This window comes from Osmerus eperlanus, chromosome 24, assembly GCF_963692335.1.
Source record: "Osmerus eperlanus chromosome 24, fOsmEpe2.1, whole genome shotgun sequence".
In the NCBI taxonomy this organism is placed as follows: Eukaryota; Metazoa; Chordata; class Actinopteri; order Osmeriformes; family Osmeridae; genus Osmerus; species Osmerus eperlanus.
The window spans coordinates 1,229,268-1,252,534 of NC_085041.1; the positions used below are offsets into that span (position 1 = coordinate 1,229,268).

At 51.0% G+C, this 23,267-nt stretch overlaps 1 protein-coding gene across 1 annotated transcript; it reads right to left on the reverse strand.

Moving 5' to 3' along the window:
- Positions 1 to 4,711: 4,711 nt before the first annotated feature.
- Positions 4,712 to 22,274, reverse strand: reps2 (RALBP1 associated Eps domain containing 2). The gene is made up of 21 exons (XM_062450869.1): positions 21,965 to 22,274; positions 21,303 to 21,848; positions 15,871 to 15,994; positions 15,420 to 15,592; positions 15,217 to 15,325; positions 14,252 to 14,358; positions 13,461 to 13,599; positions 13,241 to 13,304; positions 12,693 to 12,948; positions 12,436 to 12,483; positions 12,041 to 12,113; positions 11,585 to 11,662; positions 11,341 to 11,386; positions 11,072 to 11,199; positions 10,478 to 10,539; positions 10,320 to 10,394; positions 8,919 to 9,005; positions 8,701 to 8,828; positions 7,790 to 7,895; positions 6,032 to 6,134; positions 4,712 to 5,917 (listed from the first exon to the last, which is right to left on the reverse strand). The coding sequence occupies exons 2-20, from the start codon at positions 21,483 to 21,485 to the stop codon at positions 6,066 to 6,068; spliced, it is 2,055 nt and encodes a 684-aa protein (XP_062306853.1). The 5' UTR covers positions 21,486 to 21,848; positions 21,965 to 22,274; the 3' UTR covers positions 4,712 to 5,917; positions 6,032 to 6,065.
- Between the last annotated feature and the right edge of the window lie 993 nt (positions 22,275 to 23,267).

The window sequence follows — 23,267 nt, forward strand, 5'->3', positions numbered from 1 at the left end:
TTTATCGTTTTTTTTTTAACCATCTTATCTTATCCTACATCTGTTTAAAGATTTGAGCGTTTTAAAGTCTGCTGCACAACACGCCCCTGTCTCCGTCTTTCTACCGCGCGGAGACAAATGAGGTGAAAAAGCACGAGCTCACAACCATGACCCCGTTACTCTGCGGGGACCTCTGCCTTCCATCACGTTGACACTTATGATAAACATATGGATCTGGGCTAAGTAACCGACATCAACACATCAGCTGAATGTGGTAGTCGATGGTCTGGGGACTGAGATAGAAAACTCAGACCGTGACAGTCCCGTGGCACCATTTATCTACTTCATTCAACGTTTGTAGGCAACCTGAACGAGCCCCGTCCCGCTACAGCCCAATAGAGTGCAGAGTGCTCACAACGGTATGCGAAGGAGAATGAATGTAGGACGACTGAAAGTGGAGTACTCACGGACTGCCTCCCGTTTGGGGTCCAACCCCGAGGTGGACAGCTGGAGTTTTCCAATTTTCCCGTGCAGGACCCGAACCCGCTGGCTGGTGAAGACGATGTCACTTTCCAAGTCCTGGAATATGGAGCACGCGTGCTTGGCCAGGTCTGAGAGTTGGCGGAGTGTCCGCGAGAGAGCCACATTGTTGATGGAACACAGGTCGTCCAGGCACACACGCGCCTCGCCCGGGACGGAGCGCCTGCACAGCAACTGTGGTTCCACGATCCGCTTGGCAAATGGCATTTTGTCATGGACCCAATTAATAAATCCACTAAAAAAACTGTCCCAAAGAAGTGTAACAAAATGAAACGTCCGTCCCTTTTAATCCATGTCTCCTAAATTCAGTTGAGAGCCCATCCTTTCACCCTCAGGCACGGCACAGGCTGACCAGCCGACACTTTAGTATCCGCGTTGTTCCTCCGGTCACGGGCTGCCAGTCTGTTTTTCACTACACTGAAGTAGAGGTGGTTAAAAAAAAAAGAGGGCCGTCAGAAACCCTGGAGCGGAGCGCCGTATCTGCTGGATCTGGAGTCGGTGAACCCTTTTTTCCAGAACGAGCCTATAGCTTCTCAGCGCGCGGATGCTGAGGCTGCTGTCCAACGCGCACATGCACACAGGAAACGATGGGATTGGACAGTCGCGCGGAGAGATGGTGTGTATCTATGTGGATTTATACGGTTTAACTTTCCTCTTCCAGAAACCACTATGTAGGCCTATGTCTGGCTATCAAACTGTAATTTACTCTACAGTGTAACACACTTAAACCATGAAAAACATCCCGCAGTTATCGGATAACTCTTCTCATTAAAAAAACTCTTCAATATAGGCTACCCTAGAAAAAAACGTCCTTAAAAAAAAAAAAAAATCCACATCAATTCGAGGTATCAATCGGATACAAATAAATAAAAAGGAAATACGTTATAGTATACTGATGTATTTCTGTCTCTAGAGCAGCCGTGCTTGCCCTAGCAAACCGGCAAAACGGTCTCAGCTGATGAGGCCATCAGGCACGAGGCTGTCTGACGGAGCGGAGGGGAGATTCCTGCGGAGCTGCGTCACCTTCCCGTAGCTTCATCTGCGCTTTCACCGCCGCGCGCCGGCCTGACAGGCCAAACCCGGACCACACATTCACATTCGCTGAATGAGTGTTTAACTAAATCCCAGCTGACGAGGCCAGGCCTGGGAGAGGTGACGGGATAAGCTCTTCCTGTGCGCTGACCAGCGGCCACACCAGAAGTGCAACCGCTGCTAAACCGCTCCAGGACAAAGCGGAGGCCGGCCGCGCGGGGCATGTCGTCATCTTTGAGTTATAGCACCGTTACAAAGGGCAGACTTGCGACAGACAATGGGATGGTAATCTTCACCGGAGAGGGTAGATGTTTTCACCTTCTGCCAGACGTCCACTATACCCATATGGAGAAGAAACGGCAGTAATATCCACGATCTCCCCCGGAAGAACTTTACCCCCAGTTTCTGACTTGAGAGTTGCTTATTTGATAGGAATAACAGCGTCCCAGCGCGCGTACTGATCACTGTTTATATCCCGGGACGTTACCAGACGGTAGCCAGCGCTGCCCTAGACAGTAGGATGGCAATTATCTGAAACGGGCATATATTTAGAGGCGACACATGGCTGGCACTTCTGCCTCGCCTGCTCTCCGTGCAGCTGCTGTGCTGAAACGCAAACCAAACAGAGTTAAGTGGTATTTATAGTGCTGAAGCAGCCCTCTCTGGCTGAGGTGTTGGGCTATGTGGATGGACACTATAGACCTGTGTTGAGTTTAGCCAGTAACAACCCTGGAGCGTTAGCTATGGATAGGCCTATCCTCCTCCTCACGTAGATTTAACTCTTTTCTGAGTGTGGCCCACAAGCCTGAAAACGCCTAATTTAAACGCAAACACGGTTTATGTGTAGCATAGGCCTACTGCACGTCTTCGGACGGCGCCGGAGTTCTGTCGATTTGTAGGCGTACCTCCTCATATTAGCATTTTCTTTTCTTTCTTTTTTCTTTGTAAACAAAAGACACTATAGGGCTAACCCCAGCTGTAAATTCTAACCTTGAGCGCTGCAGTCTACTCCCGGGTAGGGCCAATTAAGGCCAGGATGAAACGTTAATGATGTCATTCGACTCATTCCAAGGAAGGTAGCAACAGGCATCAACATGCGTGTTGGCTCTGCGTGCCAGATGGAGCGTATGGGAACGAGGACTTGGCGGGGACCGGGGAAAGGGGGGGGGGGGGGGTGGAGGATGTGGGAGGGGGAGGAGAGGGATACCTGGTTCTCACCTGTCCCCGTGACTGATCCTAACACCCACATTCATCTCCCTCCAGACTCGGGGATCAGCTCATCAGCCTAGACTCTGTCTGCTTCTGAAAGGAAACACCGCATGGAGCTGGACTGCTTGTCTGTGACCGAGAGGGCAGGGGAGGGCGGAATGTGAGGCATTAGTCAGAAATGCATTCCGGACAAAAAATGCTTTGAATTCGCTTGATTGAAAATGCGTTAAACACGAGGATTAGCCATGCTAACGATGCCGTTGGATAGCTATGTCATGGTTACCGTCTTGGAATGAGTCTAGGTGTTATTTATAGAAAATTCCAGACTCCGTGTCTTAGGTGATTGTTTTTGTGGTTTTAGCTGTAAACTATTTAATCACACAGCAATGCAGAAGGCAACAAGAACAATATATATATTTGTAAGTTTCTAAAAAAAGTTTGCATCAGAGTACTTGATGAGGACTATACTCTACTGTAGGCTACTCTTGTGCTCTGCTCTGCTTTAATCTACTCTGTTTTAGGCTTCTCTGTTCTCCTCTCTCCTCTCTCCTTTCCAAACTTCAAAGGTTGAACAAATAATTTCCCCCAAAAGTTTAAAATAAACTTTGTGTCGTGTTGTGTGTGAAAAAAAAACTTCGTTTGTGTTTGAAAAAGTTTCGAAAGGTTGATAAAGTATGGCTGTATATGAAGAAGACGTGTCGCTGTCAAAAATGATGCCTTGCGAATGCGCTGCGTGCCTTTAGTGTCGTATTATATTAATGAGCTAATATGATGGGAGGTACAGTTACCAGTGTGACACAAAAACAGGTAGTAGTAATGGCTACTTTTTACTGAAGTATGCCAGAGCCCATAGGCCTACTTCTTTACTTTAACTTAAGTGAATAAGTGACTTCAATTTTCACCAGAGTATTTTTAAACATGAGTATCTGTACTTTTACTTGAGTGAAGGATGTGTGTACTTTTGTCATCTCTGTCTAAAACATGGTTATTAGTTATAATAAGAAACTTGACATTTCAGTATGAACACGCTGATCTAGTCTCCAGTGAACCGGAGTGATGAACTATTAAGCCAGGCGATGTGGATGAATGCAGCCAGATGATTGGTGCATCCTGTAGTTCTCCTGGGCCATGATTGGTGCAGGTTATGAATGAAGGAGTAGTGCAAGCCTAGAGAGCAACGCCTGACAACGTAGAGGTTATTCTGGGATGTTGTCATGACCTCAGTGACCCAATCTTGTCTCAGTCAGGGAAAGCTCAGCTGCCCTAGAGGTGTGTGTGAGTGTGTATAGTAGGAGGAGAAAATGTCAATATGCCCACGCTTCACTGGCACCTTCAGATAAACTCTGTCAGGGCAGGGAAAGAGAGAATGGAGGGAGGATGGATGGAGGGATGGATGGATGAAAGAAGAGAAACAGTGCTTTGGGTTAGCGGTGCTTCTGTGCCCGTTGGGGGATATTTGAGAGTTGGTTTCCTTTGTGGGTTGAGACTCCCAGAAACAGTAAACTCTGTGTGAACCTCAGTGTGCTGATTACCCACTGCTGTCCTGGCAGGAGAGAGATGCACACGTGATCTAACTCTCTCTACACTCAACTAGACTTGCTCATTACAATCTCTGCGTATCTACAGCTTCATCTCTCTCTCTCTCCATCTACCTAAATTTTTCCCTCTCCACTACTTTTCTCAAGTGTCTCAATCTCCCTCTATTTCTCTTTCTCTCCCCACAATCCATCTCTAAACTTTTCACTCTTTCTCTCTGTGGAACAGGATGGCCTCAGGGGTTTTAGGTAAACAAATACTGAGATGTTGTTCGTTATGTGTGATTTCACTTCCTGAACTCTGCAGATTATTAACGTCTGAAAAGTTCCACAGATGGGTGTTTCCCAGCTCCTGTTATCCTTGAGACTCTGGCAGGAGCCCACCAACTTTCTGACAAACTTCTACAAAAACAATGTAAAAATAGATTTTCTTTAATTGATTGATCCGTTTGTTGACTGTATCCCTCCACACAGGTGTGAGTCAGAGAGGATCACTTCAGCACGGAAAAATATGTAATTTTTTTCTCCCAACATAACTGAACACTTACTGTCTGCCATTGAACACACAAGCATGCAGTCACATAACCATGTTCTAAACTGTGAACATGGAGACACGGTCATTCCTCAACACAACACACACCTCAACACAGGTGTAACATGCTTAACCAGCACTACAGGGTTGCATAGAGAAATAAAACACACATACAGACTTCTACCATCTCAAACATCCAAGGATTCATAGCTTGTTCTTCGCTACACGATCCACATTCCTGTTCACACTGGTTCTGTGGCCGGCGTGGATATTTTCATGTTTAACGTTGATCACAAAATCAGTGATGTAACAGAGATGCAGGCGAGGAGGAGGAGAGGACAGAAAACATCCCATAATCCTAGTATACACATTCAGAAGAACCAAACTCAGATCCCATGGCAACCGCAAAGATGAATTCCAATTAAATATCAACCCAAAATACGTGGGAATTCTTTTGAACAGTGACCTAGTTAAAACAGTGGTAACTTGCTGTGGTCTCTGACAGTCATAAACTTCATGCTTCATTAATCATATTCTGTATTAGACAATCAGCATCATGTATAACGATTTATGCACTTCTGGGAAATATTACATTCTTCAGTAGCACCATCACTTTTCTCACACACAGGTGTGCGCACACACACAGGTGTACACACACACAGGTGTACACACACACACAAACACACACAGAAAGAAAAGGAGATGACACACTTAGTAAAGTAAGAGGTGATTATGACAGAAGCAACCCCCACATCTGACACCAAAACTATAACACAAAACAAATAACACAACGTGTAAAAACAAAAGTTTTATGGACAACATTTGCTTTCAAAACGCCTTTTTCTCCAGCAGCACTGGAATGATCGAGTCCTGTCTGAGGCTACCGAGGTATTTCTGGCGGCGGTGCTGTGGCTAGCTGGGTTCACAGCTCCAGCCCCCGCGCCCTGCCAGCGCTCCTCCTCACCCCAGCACACACACACCCTCAGCAGGCAGGCAGGCTGGGGGAGGCCTGGGTCCTGGAGCTGGGGTGGGGGGAGGAGTGTGTGTGAGTGTGGGAGGGGGGGTGTTCTGAAGCTGTGTGTGTGTGTGTGTGTGTGTGTGTGTGGGGGGGGGGTGTTCTGAAGCTGTGTGTGTGTGTGTGTGTGTGTGTGGGGGGGGGGGTGTTCTGAAGCTGTGTGTGTGTGTGTGTGTGTGTGGGGGGGGGGGGGGGACCCAGGTCAGTCTCAGGGCGGTCAGGGTCACCATGACGGCAGGGGTCGGAGGACTTCCAGCTGAGACTCCAGAGTGACTCTCTCCTGGTGGACCTCCTGGAGGGGAGGGGGGGGGGGGGGGGGGGGGAGAGGGAGGAGAGAGAGGGGGGAGAGAGAGGGGGGGGAGAGGGAGGAGAGAGAGGGGGGAGAGAGAGAGGGAGAAAAAGACAGGGAGAAAGAGAGTAGAGAGAGGATACATTAAAGTCAGATCTCTCAGTCAGATTCATTTAGCAGGTCGTTAAAGTAATGACCCCCTCCCCCCTCGACACACTCTCTCCCTCTCCCTCTCTCCCCCCTCCTGCTCTCTCCCCCCAGCTCAGGGCTTCCCAGTTGGCAGTGGCTCTATTTTGGAGAGGCCAGTTGTGAATGCCACAGGCATCCTGGTATTTCAGGAAGCCCTGGTGACTGGATCGGCACATACCGTCTTCCTCCTCCTCCTTATTCAGCTGGTGTCAGCATGAGCAGCTAAATCAGGCCGTGGGAGAACAGCCCAACCTGAATGGAGGATTCAGCCAGCTCTGACTCAGATGGAACGCTACAGTAAAGTGACACTCGATGGGAATCGATCCTAGCATCACACCCCAAACAGTGAATGGTGTGTGGAGGGTGGAGTGACACTGGAGATGGCTGGCCTGCGGGATCAAGCCCTGCAGCTCAGGATACATGTCTGAGTCATGTTGAGCTAAAGACATGGAGGAGACTCTGCAACGTGAGGAGAGACTGGGAGCAGTGAGAGGAGAGAGAAAGGAGGAGGAGAGACAGAGAGGAGAAAGGAGGAGCAGATAGAGGAGGGGAGCAGAGAGAAAGGAGGAGACTGAGAGGAGAGACTGAGAGGAGAGACAGAGGAGAGGATGACTGCAGGGCCTCAGAAAGAGAGAGAACAGTATGCACCGTGTGTGTGAGGGCAGAGAGGCCTAATACAAACAGCCACATCGCAGACAGACACGTGTGAATGTGAGTGCGTGTGTGTGTGAGCGTGTGCCTTTGAGTGTGTGTGAAAGGAACAGAAAGAGAGAGAGGACAGAGAGAGAGAGATCCATTAGCTCTACTAAGTGGTGTGGAGTTGAACAGACAAATGGAAGGGGGTGGGGACTCGCGTCAGGGGACATGTGTGTGTGTGTGTGTGTGTGTGGGGGGGGGGGGGGGGGGGGCTAGAGGTGGTCAGAAGGGGGGGGGCTAAAGTAAAGAGCATTTGTCATTACACTGAGCCGTTAAGACGACACACCTCACATCTCGTCCTCAACACAGCAGACTGCTGGAGAGAGGACAGTCACATGTCCTGATGTGTTTACATGACTGTTGTGTTGGTGTGTGTGTGTGTGCTGGCGTGTGTGTGCTGGCGAGCGAGCGTGAGTGTTGCCTTGTATCTATCGGGTCATTGTGTGTTCAGTGAGGGGGGGGGAAGGGGGGGGGAAGGGGGAGGGGGGGTGGAAGGGGAGGGGGGGGAAGGGGAAGGGGGGGGAAGGGGAGGGGGGGAAGGGGGAGGGGCTTTCACACAGCTCTGGGGGATGAAAGAGATGGAGAGGGGGAGGAGGGAGGACAGTATGGCCACCAGGCAAATCACTAATGCAGCTGACACACACACACACACATTTGCTCTCACATACAAAACACACACACACACTTCCCCTCACACACACCCCCACGCACGCACACGGCCAGGGTGCTGTGAGGAGAGCATGAGAGGTCAGAGGTCAGAGGGAGGGTCGGACCTTCAGCTGCTGCTGTAGCTCACTGTTCAGACGGGTCAGAACAGCGTTGGTCTCCTTGTTCTTACGGATGGTCATCTGGATCTCCCTCCTCATCCTGGAGGCCAGTCTGGGGAGAGGGAGGGAGGGGGTGAGGGAGAGGGGGGGAGGGAGAGAGGGAGGGGGGAGGGAGGAGGGAGGGAGAGAGGGACAATAAAGAATGAGTGTGGTCCCAGGCTGGCTTTGTGAGACAGTAGACATACAGACACACAGGCAGACAGTAGACAGGCAGACAGACAGTAGACAGGCAGACAGGCAGACAGTAGACAGACAGACAGAGAGTAGACAGAGACAGACAGGCAGACAGACAGTAGACAGGCAGACAGACAGACAGACAGTAGACAGACAGACAGAGAGTAGACTGAGACAGACAGGCAGACAGACAGGCAGACAGGCAGACAGGCAGGCAGGCAGGCAGGCAGGCAGGCAGGCAGGCAGACAGCTCTTCCTAAACTCAGCTCAGAGTCTCGGGGCTTCACATCGATCAGAGCCACATCGTGAGCTGTCACCAAGGTTACTGATGGCCCTGCCCTAACGACCCCTCTCCCCTCCAACATGGCTACTGAGTCGCATGTGTTAGACTCATCAGGGTGCGCCAGTGTTTACCCACGGCGGAGCGACCGTCAGATTGGGTTACCGTAGAAACACAGGGCTCTGGGGTCAACTATCAACCTGAAGGCCTTTTCAAGATCAATCATTTGAAACGATGTGGTTTCACTTTACTTGCAATAAATCAGCTGTGCAGATTCTCCCAGAAGGAACATTCCACACCAGGACAATGTGTGGCTGCACTTAACGGACATGACAGAATCATTTATTGGTATTTTGTGACATTTAGTCCATTATTTATCTCTGTATGTTTTTCCCTTTCTCACTTTTGCTTGGTGGGCGGGGCAAATGGTGTGATGGGAGGGGGCGTGGCCTCCAGGTTCTGGCTTTCTGGCCGGTACTTCCTGCGAACCGGCTTCTGGGGGGCGTGGCCTTGAGGGACAACAGGAAGTTCCTGGAAACCAACGAAAAACATGTACGTGAGTATACTTACACAGAGAATACAGACCAGCATGCATGAATGTACACGCACACACACACAGACCTGTTTAGGGGTGTTAGTGAGGTCCTCGGTATTAGAGCCAAGTCTGTGAGATGGACTCTTGTGGTCAGGTTTAACACTGCTCTCCTCCTACAGACAGGCAGACAGACAGGCAGACAGGCACATTAGGCCAGTGGCAGCGAGCCCAGGCCATCGCTGGCCTCTGGATGTTTGTTATTGTTGTTCCCCAGAGGAGCCAGGTTTTTACTGGAACTGGACTGGGACTGGACTGGACTGGGCTGGGCTGGAACTGGACTGGGCTGGGCTGGACTGGGACTTTAAAGGTTGTTTACACCCCACAGCAGTGACTTGGTGTGTTTTGAATACATTCGTAAAAGTAAATGAACTAAGAGTGGAAACATATATAAGGATTTTCTCAAACTGGATCCCTTTGCAATTTTTATGCATTACAACATATCTGAAATGCTAACACTGTATTTAAATACAACAAAAAAAAGCAGTATTTCCTAGAGGGTGGAGGTCTTGCGGTGGGTGATGTGGAGGCTGATGGTTTAAACAGGCTCCCAGGCCTGTTGAGAACTGGGATCAGGAACAGAAAAAGCTCCTTCGCTGAGCCGTGAGACTCGCTAGCAGCTGGCCGCAAACACACACACACACACACACTCGAAACTTCCCACACTACCCCTGCTGGAGTGCAGTCCTTAGTGGACGAGGTCAAGTGTGGCTGGTGTGATGTGCACCACAGCACCACCAGGTGGTGAAGCAGAGGACAGCAGCAGACTGAGGCACACCTCTGGAGGGGCGGGAAGACGATAGCAGGGTCTAAGTGGCTCCAGGAAATGTGAACTGTGTGAGAAACAGCCAATAAGAGAAGAGAGTGGGACTGACTAGACAACCAATCAGATGTTGAGTTTGCCGGTTGGCATGTTATTCATTTAACAGATGCTTTCATCCATAGCGACATAGAAACAGACCAGGTGTGTGTGTGTGTGTGTGTGTGTGAGAAGGTGGGTGTGTGTGTGTGAGAAGGTGGGTGTGTGTGTGTTTGAGAAGCCAAGCCTTCCATCACTGTAACCTGATCTGACGCCAAACTGGTTCAGGGGCGTCCAGGGTGTTCATCATGCTGACAGAGTACACACACACACACCTATGCACACACACACACCTATGCACACACACACCTATACACACACACACACACAGAGCAAGCCCAAGTTGACAGATTGAGGAAGGAGAGGTGAGGACAAACAGGAAGAGCAGACATGAAAGAACGACAGCTCACTCTGACATAAATAACACCTCATGTGTAAATCCCCAGTCCAGCACACACAGACACACACACACACACACACACACACACAGTCCAGCCAGCACACACACACACACCTAGGAGGAGGAAGAGGAAGAGGGAGAGGAGGATGAGGTTAGTGATGACAGGTTTACCTCCTCTCTGAAGCGAGTGAAGTCAGCGAAGTTTGGCTGCTTGATGCTTGTCTCAGTGCCCTGGAAGACAGGAACCTGAAACACAGCAGGGGTCAGAGGTCAGAGGTCACTACCGATAATCTAAAGTGTTGATCAGACTGGACCCAGATGAGCAGTACCTGGCTGGTGGGAGGTCGAGGGGGGAGGGCAGGGGGGGGCTGGCCCCACACACTCTTTATCCCTGCGGGAGAGAGAGAACATTCTCTCAGGTTCTCTCAACACACACTATACACACACACACACACACACACACACACTACACACACTACACACACTACACACTACACACTACACACACACATACAGAACCCCTGCACTTTGTTCTCAGGACTCATATTTCAACCTGGAAAACACTAGAGTTTGGGAAATATTTGGACAAGCACAATTTCAACATGACTAGATCTTATCGACTGTTTTGTACTAGCCTGTTTTGAAGCTTTCACCTGGCAAAGCTAACAGTTGACATAACCCCTCTCTGGTTCCCGTCGGGTCCCACCCAGACTGGAGCAGGGCAGTAAACCAGCCTAGCTGCACCACTAAACTACTTTCATGTTCTCTCTGAAACCAGGACAGAGTAATAACATAGACCTCCATGAAGATGCAGTTTTAGGTAAATAAGGAAAGCTTGAGTGTGTGTGTGTGTGTGGTGTGTGTGTGCATGCATGCGTGTGTATGGTGTGTATAGTGTGTGTATAGTGTGTGTGTGTGTGTACCCTGCTGCAGCAGCTTGTTGAGGTCCAGGGACGAGGCTCTGGAGTGAGTCTTCTGGGGGCGAGGCGGAGGGGTGGGGGGCTCCTCCTTCTTCTTCATGACCTCATCGATGGAGGTGCTGGAGAACGACCTGAACACACACACACACACACACACATCCATCAGTTACAACAGAACTACAGCATTGAAGGACCACAGATGTGTGTGTGAGGTTACCTGTGCCTCGTTGTGTGTGTGTGTGTGTGTGTATGTGTGTGTGGGAGGGGGTTACCTGGGCCTGGTCCTGGACTTCATGCTGGGGTCCAGGTCGAGAGGTTCTGATCGTCGGAGGGAAACACAAACGAGATGTCAGACTTCTGCATCACGGTCCCGTCTGACAACCAGGAAGTGAAAGGTTCCTGTTCCTTCCTGGCTGGACTGGAACCCCAGCGACTGTGTGTGTGTGTGTTAGTGTGTGTGTGTGTGTGGTCACTGGGAGTGTACAGTGTGATGACATTCACACAGGGGGGTGTCACCTGGTCTCCGTGGTAACGAGCCCACCCCTGTGGTGTCTCCCTCCTGAGGAGAGACCAGCGCCCTGCTGATACTGGACTCTGCACACCAACACACAGCAAGACAACACTTACAATAGTAAGAATAATCAAATCAAAACAATATTCATTTTGCAGACACTTTTATCCAAAGCGACACACTGATGGGATTTGAAACTGCTACCTCTTGATATGCAGTCAAATATTCAAAATGTTTCAAGGGAAATGATGCTAAAATTGACCTGTCATCAGCGACTTCATCCTAATATCTAACCAATCAGGAGACCGGAGGATAAAGACTAGTTGCTCGCTTGTTTTCCTTCTTTTTTTTCACCTGTAGTGACTTGACTATGAAGGGCGACCATAGTTAAAATGAATTATTATTACGAAGGAAATGCTCGGAGGCGAATTCTAGCTGTTCTCACACGAGGTTCAGGTTACCTTGCCTGATGTCTCCGGGCGCGGGGGGGTGCGAGGGGGGGAGGAGGGAGCCCGCTGCAGCGACACACTGCTCCTACAAGCAGACACACGCAGGGGTTAACACACCTGCACGCCAGCACGCTGTCTCAGGGAACTGGCAGCACTGAGCTCACAGCAGCCCTATAGCTACATCTAGTGGCTGTTTTGTAGAATGACAACACTTCTGTGTTGTGGAAGTGGAAAAGAGAGGACAGGTTAAGAAAAGAGAGGAGAGGAGAGGAGGAGAGGTGGGGAGAGGAGGAGAGGTGAGGAGGAGAGGTTAGGAGGAGAGGTGAGGAGAGGAGAGGAGGAGAGGTGAGGAGAGGTGAGGAGAAGAGGTGAGGAGGAGAGGAGGTGAGGTGAAGAGGAGGTTTTACCAGTTGTCTGGGATGTGCATCCTCAAAGACGATGAGGGCCGCTGTACTCTGTCAAACACAAAAACAGTTACCTTCCTGGAGAGATACCAGCTAGATCCAGCCGCAGCTCAAGCTAACTGGATTTAGCTCCTTATTACAATCAGGTGCTGGTGATTAGAACTGCCTGCAGGACTGGAGAGATTTCCAGGATCAGGAGAGCTAAGCATGCCATTAAAAATGTCCCGTGTCCATATTCTGTCTGAGAGGGGGGGACTCACCTCTGGGGTTTCGGGGGGGGCCAGGGTGCCCCCTGCCAGCTCCAGGCCCACGGCGGGGTGCAGGGTGGGGGGGTGCAGGGTGGGGGGGTGCAGGGTGGGGGGGTGCAGGGTGGGGGGGTGCAGGGTGGGGGGGTGCAGGGTGGGGGGCAGGGTCTCGGGAAGGGCGTAGCCGTTCTTGCGAGCCACGATGAGGTGGAACGCCGTGCAAAACTCAGAGAAGGTGAGAGCACCATCTCTGTCCACATCACTGAGCTCCCTGGAGACACACACACCCACGCGCACACACACAGACACGCATGGGAGAGAAAGAGGAGGGGTCAGAGGTGAGACGAGAGGGGAAGAGGACAGAGGGGATAGCAGAGTGCTGAGTCACAGTGAAGCTGCAGTCTGTCCTCATCTCTCTGTCAGGGAGGACTGATGTTGTGGGTGATAGTGTTCCCAGGAGACACACAGTTTATGTCCTCTCCTCCTCCTCCTCCTCCTCAAATTTCCTCCGCTCCTCCTCCTTTCCAATTCTCCTCCTCTCCTCCAATCTCCCCTCCACTCACCATATGTGGGAAAGTTCTGGAATTGGAAGCTTAGATTTCGTGAAGAAATTCTTAGCGATGGTTCCTGGAACAAGAGAGAAGAGTTCCAGTTAAATGTATCTCTTGTGTCGATCACAGGACCTGAGCATCGGTACCAGTCTACAGTCTTCAGCCATGCCCTCTCTCTGTGTCTGGTCAGACAGACCTCCAGGCGGAGGTGGGGTCGCCCCCAGGGCCCTACCCAGGATGAGAGCTCCGAGGTCAGGCTGAAGGGTCCTGAACTGGTGGGTGTAGTACTCCCTCTGCTCCTCCGTGATCCTCCAGGGGTCCTCAGACTGCTCCGACACCCCCCTCTCCTCCAGCCTCGCCCCGGACAGGCCCTGGAGGGAGCAGGGAGGAGAGGATGGGGGAGGAGGGAGGGGAGGAGGGAGGGGCGGAGGAGAGGATGGGGGAGGAGGGAGGAGAGGAGGGCGGGGAGGAGGGAGGGGAGGAGGAGAGGATGGGGGAGGAGGGAGGGGAGGATGGGGGAGGATGGGGGAGGAGGGAGGGGAGGAGGGAGGAGGGAGGGGAAACACATACCTGTCTGAGAAGCTACAAGTGATAAACCCTCTAGCCTGGTGGATCTCCTTGTGAAGGCTAGACACCAGGAGACTGGAGAGAGACACCAGGAGACTGGAGAGAGACACCAGGAGACTGGAGAGAGACACCAGGAGACTGGAGAGAGACACCAGGAGACTGGAGAGAGACACCAGGAGACTGGAGAGAGACACACCAGGAGACTGGAGAGAGACACACCAGGAGACTGGAGAGAGACACACCAGGAGACTGGAGAGAGACACACCAGGAGACTGGAGAGAGACACACCAGGAGACTGGAGAGAGACACACCAGGAGACTGGAGAGAGACACACCAGGAGACTGGTGAGAGACACCAGGAGACTGGAGAGAGACACACCAGGAGACTGGAGAGAGACACCAGGTGACTGGAGAGAGACACCAGGAGACTGGAGAGAGACACACCAGGGGGCCCTACCTGGACCAGCGAGGAGGGATCCTGAAATGCCTTGCTGCCATGGCGACCAGGGGAGGAGTGATGCTCCGGCTGGATGGTAGGTCTCAGACTGAGTTTACTGTCATAGGCTGAGGAGAGGAGGAGAGGGGGAAGAGAGGAGGAGAGGAGGAGAGGAGAGGAGAGGGGGAAGAGAGGAGGAGAGGAGAGGGGAAGATGAGAGGAGAAGAGAGGAAGAGAGGAGATGAGAGGGGAAGAGAGGAGAGATGATAGTGGTAAGTTCTGACGATGCAGAGTCTGGAGGTTTGTGCGAAAGCAAGATTAAACGTGTTAGAGATGCGATGAGAGAGGAAGAGGAAGTGACATGTGGACATGAAAGGATGAAGACAGAAGTCATCTGAGTGTTGATGCTGGAGGAGGGGAACATCTCCACACTCCTCAGCTCTGCTTCACAGACTAGACCTGTTGAATTATTCACAACGCGCCGCAGTCTCAACAGACCCGCATCATCAGAGGAGAACAGGTCAGATCAGGGCAAAAACACTCCTGTCAGCTTAATAAATACAGGAACTTACAGGATAAACATTCAAACGAATATGCTGCATAAACATGGCTGAGTAAACACTAAAAAGTCACATTTTGAAAAGATAAAAAAAAAAAAAAATGTTTTGTATGAAGAATATCTATCTGATCTGGGTTGTGTTGGGCAGTAGAGGAAGTTTTAGTAATTAAGTTTTAGTTTTCCATATTAACGGTACATGCGTAGGTGTACATGTGAGGGGGAAAGTGAAACCAACCAATTTCACAGTCAGTAGTTGAAGTTTGCTGCTCCAACACACCTGATTCAAATGAATGGTCGTTACCAGGCTTCTGCTGAGCTAGATAACGACCCGTTCATTAGAACCAGGTGTGCGGGGGCAGGGAAGGACAGTGGGCCCTGAGGACCTGGGTTGAAGACCGCTGGTCTAGATGATTGGCGGTTGTCTTACCCAGTAGCGTGTCGGCTCCGTTCCTCTGCAGTGCGTATGGGTAGCTGTGATAGGCCGATGGGGAGGGGGGCGGGGAGCTGGCTGGGGAGCGCGGAGGCGACCAGACTTCCTGTCCACAGAAACACATCCGACCACTCAGTACACGATGAGCATCATATCTCGTTAAGACCTCGGCCTGTGTCCTGGTCACCATGGAGACTCACCTTCCTCTCCGTGCCAGCATCGAGGTGTCTGAGGGCTCTGGGGCCCCCCGCAGCCCAGGAAGGGGCCCCTGGAGGGGGGCAGGGCTGGCCCTGGGCCTCCAAACCTACAGGGGGCGCTGTGAACCGCGGCTCCGCCTCACTCTTCATCCCAGGGAACCGGGGGAGGGGCAGGTCTGGAGAAGAACACACACACCTGGTCACACATACACACAGACCTAGTCACACACACACACCTGGTCACACACAGAGACAGTGAGACAGGTCTGACTACAGTATAGAGGTGAGACAGGCTGCTCTGGAGTCAAACGTTCCTCTAACGAACAATCAAGACGACCTCAAGACCCGAGTGCCCCACGCGACTGCCCTGTAATCCAGATAATCCCTAATCCCAGGGTGTTAGGATAAGCCCAGATCTGGTTCTGCTGTTAAGACGTTACCGGGACAGACTCACCGGCCGCGAGGCTGTCCAGGAGCACCGGGTAACCGGCCTGTGCCGCCGCCAGCAGCTTCAGCGCCACGTAGAACTGGACGGTACCGTAGCAACCCAGACGCTGGGCTCCAGACACCTCCGTCACCTGCAGGAGAGACGGGCCAACTGTCACCGGGAGATAACAGGATGTACTCAGAAGATGGTTATGTTACACACAGAGACAGTGAGACAGGTCTGACTACAGTATAGAGGTGAGACAGGCTGCTCTGGAGTCAAACGTTCCTCTAACGAACAATCAAGACGACCTCAAGACCCAAGGTGATTTATATAACGGGGGATGCGGGTGGATTTGAACCTGGGAAGTCTCGATCTGCAGTCAAGTGCTGTAACCACTGAGCTGAGATGTTACAGAGACATTTACATTTAGTCATTTAGCAGACGCTCTTATCCAGAGCGACTTACAGTAAGTACAGGGACATTCCCCCCGAAGCAAGTAGGGTGAAGTGCCTTGCCCAAGGACACAACGTCAATTGACACGGCCGGGAATCGAACTGGCAACCTTCAGATTACTAGCCCGACTCCCTCACCGCTCAGCCATCTGACTCATAGATGGGTTACTGTGAGGAGTGAGACTCTGGTGAGGAGTGAGGAGTGAGACTCTGGTCATGTCAGTTGATGGTTGAAGAGGACTGTCCTGGTGTACCGTACTGGGGTCCTCTCAGAGAGCTACCAAGACCACCAAGCCCCCCACCCTTCCCCACTCACCCAGTACCCTACCAACCGCACAAGCACCCTCACCCCCCCCACCTGCCCCCAGTCTACCCACCACCACCCCTCCCCCCCCCCCTCCCTCCACACACACAGCCCTGGCAGGACTAGTTGATCCTATAACAAAGCGTTTGTGATTAAGCACAGATGACTTTAACAGAAGCACGAGAGCAAAGCAGATTAATTATCTAGGCCAGCCAACACAAGCCCCCACCCCAAACACAAACACAGGAGCCACACTGGGGGGGAGGTGTACATGAAGGCCTCACTCACAGCTGAGGGTATTTTACTACACTGCTTCCATTTAAGAGATGCTTTTATCCAAAGCGATGTGGGTGTTGAACTTATGAACTCTTGTTTTGCAGTCATGGGCTGTAAAACTGAACTTTTAAATGTAAAACTTCAGTTTTACATTTAAAGAGGGGGGAGAGGAGAGGGGAGAGAGGAGAGAGGCTTTTACTTAAATCTACAGAACAATGCTCCACTTTTACTAGTTTCTGGGGATTATATTATGGCATTAATCCTCCAGAATTCGACCAGTTAAAGTTGCATTTTGAAAAGAGGGCATTAGGGAACCATGAGGAGCTGTTGTTTCCAGTCCTGTCTGTACCGCTTCATCAGAGCGGAGCAAGGACAGGAGCAGGGACAGGAGCAGGGACAGGAGCAGGGACAGGAGCAGGGACAGGAGCAGGGACAGGAGCAAGGACAGGAGCAGGGACAGGAGCAAGGACAGGAGCAGGGACAGGAGCAGGGACAGGAGCAGGGACAGGAGCAAGGACAGGAGCAGGGACAGGAGCAAGGACAGGAGCAGGGACAGGAGCAGGGACAGGAGCAGGGACAGGAGCAGGGACAGGAGCAAGGACAGGAGCAGGGACAGGAGCAGGGACAGGAGCAGGGACAGGAGCAGGGACAGGAGCAGGGACAGGAGCAAGGACAGGAGCAGGGACAGGGACAGGAGCAGGGACAGGAGCAGGGACAGGAGCAGGGACAGGGACAGGGACAAGGACAGGAGCAAGGACAGGAGCAAGGACAGGGACAGGGACAAGGACAGGAGCAAGGACAGGAGCAAGGACAGGAGCAGGGACAGGGACAGGGACAAGGACAGGAGCAGGGACAGGAGCAGGGACAGGAGCAGGGACAGGAGCAGGGACAGGAGCAAGGACAGGAGCAGGGACAGGAGCAGGGACAGGAGCAAGGACAGGAGCAGGGACAGGAGCAGGGACAGGAGCAGGGACAGGAGCAAGGACAGGAGCAGGGACAGGGACAGGGACAAGGACAGGAGCAAGGACAGGAGCAAGGACAGGAGCAGGGACAGGGACAGGGACAAGGACAGGAGCAGGGACAGGAGCAGGGACAGGAGCAGGGACAGGAGCAGGGACAGGAGCAAGGACAGGAGCAGGGACAGGAGCAGGGACAGGAGCAAGGACAGGAGCAGGGACAGGAGCAGGGACAGGAGCAGGGACAGGAGCAGGGACAGGAGCAGGGACAGGAGCAAGGACAGGAGCAGGGACAGGAGCAGGGACAGGAGCAGGGACAGGAGCAGGGACAGGAGCAGGGACAGGAGCAAGGACAGGAGCAGGGACAGGAGCAGGGACAGGAGCAGGGACAGGAGCAGGGACAGGGACAGGGACAGGAGCAGGGACAGGAGCAGGGACAGGAGCAGGGACAGGAGCAGGGACAGGGACAGGGACAGGAGCAGGGACAGGAGCAGGGACAGGAGCAGGGACAGGGACAGGAGCAGGGACAGGAGCAGGGACAGGAGCAGGGACAGGAGCAGGGACAGGAGCAGGGACAGGAGCAGGGACAGGGACAGGAGCAGGGACAGGAGCAGGGACAGGAGCAAGGACAGGAGCAGGGACAGGAGCAGGGACAGGAGCAGGGACAGGAGCAGGGACAGGAGCAGGGACAGGAGCAGGGACAGGAGCAGGGACAGGGACACGTATCGATCTGCTCTGTAAACTGAGAAGAGAAACAATTTACAGAAACACACTTTGGCAACTCAGTAACAACAGTTAGTCAGAGTGTCCGTGTTCGCTGGCAGAGAGACAGGCAGAGAGACAGGCAGGCAGGCAGGCAGACAGATAGGCAGAGAGACAGACAGGCAGGCAGGCAGACAGACAGACAGGCAGGCAGGCAGGCAGAGAGACAGACAGGCAGGCAGACAGAGAGACAGACAGACAGGCAGGCAGGCAGAGAGACAGACAGACAGGCAGACAGACAGACAGACAGACAGACAGGCAGACAGGCAGACAGGCAGGGTACAGCCTGAGGAGGTCTGGGAGAACTGCAGCTCCTGTTTACTGCTGGTGCTGCAGCAAATTAAAGATTAAAGAGTTGGGCAGAAGAACCTGCTAGCCTTGGCTTCTCTCCTCATGACCTGGTCAGTCAGGAATCTGGTCAGTGTGTGATGTGGTCAGTGTGTGATGTGGTCAGTGTGTGATCTGGTCAGTGGTGTGGTCAGTGATGTGGTCAGTGTGGTCAGTGATGTGGTCAGTGTGTGATGTGGTCAGTGGTGTGGTCAGTGATGTGGTCAGTGTGTGAGTGTTCAGATAAGAGACCTGACCCTCACCACCACACAGAGAGAGGAGAGATAACACTGTGTTTCAGTACACAGGCGAAAACAGGCTCTCGTGAACTGAGCTGTTTCATACAAGGTTGTACATGTTATACATGTTTTAGAAAGGGAAAAAGGAGAGATGTATATATACAGACAGGCAGACAGGCAGACAGGCAGACAGGCAGGCAGGCAGGCAGGCAGGCAGGCAGGTAGTGTGTGGTTGTTACAGCGCTGGTAGTTCATGAGAGACCAGGGGGGTGATGATAATCAACCCTGTTGTTCACACAACAGAAGATTTGTTCAGCAAACGTCACATGACTCCATGTAAATGTTATGTAAATATGATCAGTGTCATTCACATCCTGCACAGACAGACAGAAAGGTAGACAGACAGGTTCTTGAACTGGATGCCTGTGTTCTCTGTGGGCCCTGAAGTGTTCAGCTGGTCACCCCAGCTCAGGAGCCCAGGTGACAGCAGACTGAGATCATTCCAGACATTCACACCAGAAAGCTGGTGTGTACAGCCACAAGCCAAGATGTCTTCAAGCTCCAACAATCAGTTAGTGACGAACACAAGAACAAGAGGTCATTATCTCTCCTCCTCTGCTCTCTCCTTTCCTCTACTGTCCTGTCCTCCATGGAGGAATTTAGCTAAATCATTACACTGACACAGTTTCAAGGTCGGCTTACATGATTGTGTATTTTAAATGGCCAGCCAGACAGACAGCCAGACAGACAGTCAGACAGCCAGCAGGCTGACAAGGAGTGAATCTGTGGGCATCTGATGTGTGTGTGTGTGTGTCTAACAGCCCAGAACCACGGCAGACGGCCAGGCAGGAAGTGGAGGAAGCAGAACAGCAGCCAAACTTCCTGCCGCCACACAGACACACAATGGTCGCTATCGCCACGGCTCCCAGGGGCCTCTGGGAGAGAGGAGGACGGAGAGATGCTGTGTGTCTCGCTCCAAAAACAACATGCCCCTCTCGCTGCTGGGACGAGTAGGAATGGTCCTTTACACTCTGGTGAAGTTGGTTTTAAAGGCCCGACTTGAAAAATGGTTGGTTTGAAACTTTAATAATGATCAGTGTCTTAGTTTGGCCATGGTATCTTACTCAAGATGTAGGCCTAAATGGGAATCATAATTATTACTTGACGGTGTGAGATTTGACGAGGCAGGGAGAGGTGGTGGATATTTGGGTATTTCCGGTTCTTTCTCTGCTGGAGTGTGACACGCGGGGCCAGCGGTGTCCTCGCGGCAGTGGAAAAGTGCCACGAGCCACAGGAAGCTCCTTTCCTGCCGCTCGAGCGGTTCTCATGGTCAGAACGTCACAGCTGCACATCGACCCGACGGCCCGGTTCACCATGGCAACAACAGTCCCTCAATAGTTCAACACTGTTCATCACAAGTTTTTTTTTGTTTGAGTGATTTGATAGTTTAATGAATACATTGTTTGGAATATCACTAAATTCGGTTGATTGCTTTGAGTTTTTTATTTTTATGATGATCTTTGTCTTATCAACCCCGTCCATTCCCACCTGATATAGGCTACATGTAAGGTAACAGGTGGGAGTCAGGTGGCTGAGCGGTGAGGGAATCGGGCTAGTAATCCGAAGGTTGCCAGTTCGATTCCCGGTCATGCCAACTGACGTTGTGTCCTTGGGCAAGGCACTTCACCCTACTTGCCTCGGGGGAATGTCCCTGTACTTACTGTAAGTCGCTCTCGATAAGAGCGTCTGTTAAATGACTAAATGTAAATGTAAACAGAGCCTAAAGAAATTCTCATTTAATATAGGCTACTACATTAGTTTATGGAGTCGCGGCCATAAACGGACATCCGAGAATACTAATCAATATTGCAAATGATCATATATTTCACATTCATCTCACACCTCCAATCCTGAACGGACGGGAAGCCTATGCGATATTAAGCTACAACACTAAACGAGCCGACACATCAATTCCACTGTAACGACATAATTAGCCTTGCATATCGCTCCTGTTGTAAATCACCAGGTAGGCTACGGCAGGACACACCGACGCGGTCCCTCTCCCCACACCAGCCGCAGTTCTCACGCGGCAAGTCGGTAATACGACTGAGTAAGCAAACACGGAGGACAGGCTACTCACTTGATGCAGAGTCTCTGCTGGCAGCTGCGACGCCCTTAACAGTTCTCCCACTTTGCTCGCCGATAGTTTCCCCGAGCCGTCAGCCTGGCACATGGAATGAAGACCGGAGTAACATATTTGTTCGTTTTCATTTAGGGAAATGAAACTCCGTCCGGTTGTCGCTATGCCAGGTGCCGGATCCATGAACACGACGGCCTCAAGTCTCCGGATCCTTCCCTTAACCGTAGTTTCTGGAGGCTATTTACTCCGGGCGGTTGACGAGTTTAATGACTGGAGGTTAAACATGTCACAGGACACGATCTCCGAAGAGTCAGCCAGTGTGTCTATCACTAGGTGTCTTGTGGACTTGCCGTCATACGCCGCTTGGCGGCGCTAGTGGCTAGAGGAAAGCAGCGGTATCTTGACGCAAATTCACTGTAGGCCCCTGTTTGATTGCGGCAACGGACCGAAACCATACAAACATACCAATGTATAGCATGTTGACTATTGTCAGCCGTTTTGCCGTTTCTTATAATCGGTGTCAGAGAACTAGGCCTATGACATGACCTCTACTAGCTGCAGCATAAACGTTTTTTCCTATTTGCCCTGAGGCTAGAATTGCAGACAACGAGTCTAAACCTGCTTATAGCTCTGTTTTAGAACTATAAAACACATAGGCCTACTATTGTGAATGTGATCTTTAACAGTGTAGCTAATGAATTTATCTACAAAGTTAACGAACAACTTCGTGTGGGTTATGGTTAAGCTTATTATTGAACAAGGTGAACGGTGTGGTTTTTCATCTCGCGATAATGATTTCTTGCTCCCAGTCTTCGTGGCCCAGCCGGTTTTCAGATAATGAAATGTCGTTTTAACCTGTATTACAAGCACATCTACTGCCATCTTGTGTCAAGAATAAACTGCTGACGCTAAACAACACAACAGCACTTATCTGGGATGGCCCTCGGCTCCTACCTCTGTGTGTTTGTGGTGATGAGTGGTCAAACGGCAAAAACCAGGAAGTGGATTCCTGCTACTAACACCTGTAGCTGACTCCATGCCGGTGAACTCGATCATTTGCAATATTGATTAGTATTCTTGGATGTCCGTTTATGGCCGCGACTCCATAAACTAATGTAGTAGCCTATAATAGGCCCTATATGAGTATTTCTTTAGGTTATTTTACCAGACATGTAGCGTATATCAGGTGGGAATGGACACGCACATACAAAACACTCATAGGCCTACTTGGTTTAAAAATTAACAATTTATTTTTTTGAAAAATAATTTTCAAAAATTACGTTTTGAAAAAAAGGTTTTTGAGGGTTGAAAAAATATTTTCGAATAAAGGGTTTGAAACAAAAGTCTGACCACACCAGCCTTTGAGACTTAGAGGAGCAACTCTGCTAGATGTGGACCTATATCACCAATTTACCAGAAATCAATGATTGTGAGTGAACCCATACACTTCACACAAAACGCCCATACTTGGGTTAAATATTTAACCCAAGTATTAACCCCTGTGCTATACTTATCTTTAGATAATAGTGCCTGCTAAATGATCACATTATGGTAAGGCCAGAGAGCTGGCTGACTAAACACACTCTGCTGGACAAACACTGTGTCGGTCTGTGTGTGGACCTGTCCAGCACGCTGTTTCACACTAACACACTGCGACACTTGGTCAAACAACAGCTACATTATCTGGAGGGCTTTCACTGACACACACACCTACACACACATGCACAGATACACACACACAGACATACACACATGAACACAAACACACACATACACATGCAGACACACACGCACATACATCTTTTGGGTTATAAATTAACCCAAGTACAGACAAAGTATTCGTGGTAACATTGATGATTAATCACAAAAGTTTTGTCTTAATGGTCATAGCTTTTGGAAATAGGTTTTGGTGCATCTTTGTTGAGAAACAGAACAGACTCAGATCTGCATGTTTGTTTATTAATA

Coding starts and splice junctions, on each gene's coding strand:
- reps2 (XM_062450869.1), bottom strand. CDS start 21,485: ATGGATCCGGCACCTGGCATAGCGACAACCGGACGGAGTTTCATTTCC. Junction 15,995..21,302: donor CAGCAGAGACTCTGCATCAA/GTGAGTAGCCTG, acceptor TCTCTCCTGCAG/GTGACGGAGGTGTCTGGAGC. Junction 15,593..15,870: donor CCTGGACAGCCTCGCGGCCG/GTGAGTCTGTCC, acceptor GTTCTTCTCCAG/ACCTGCCCCTCCCCCGGTTC.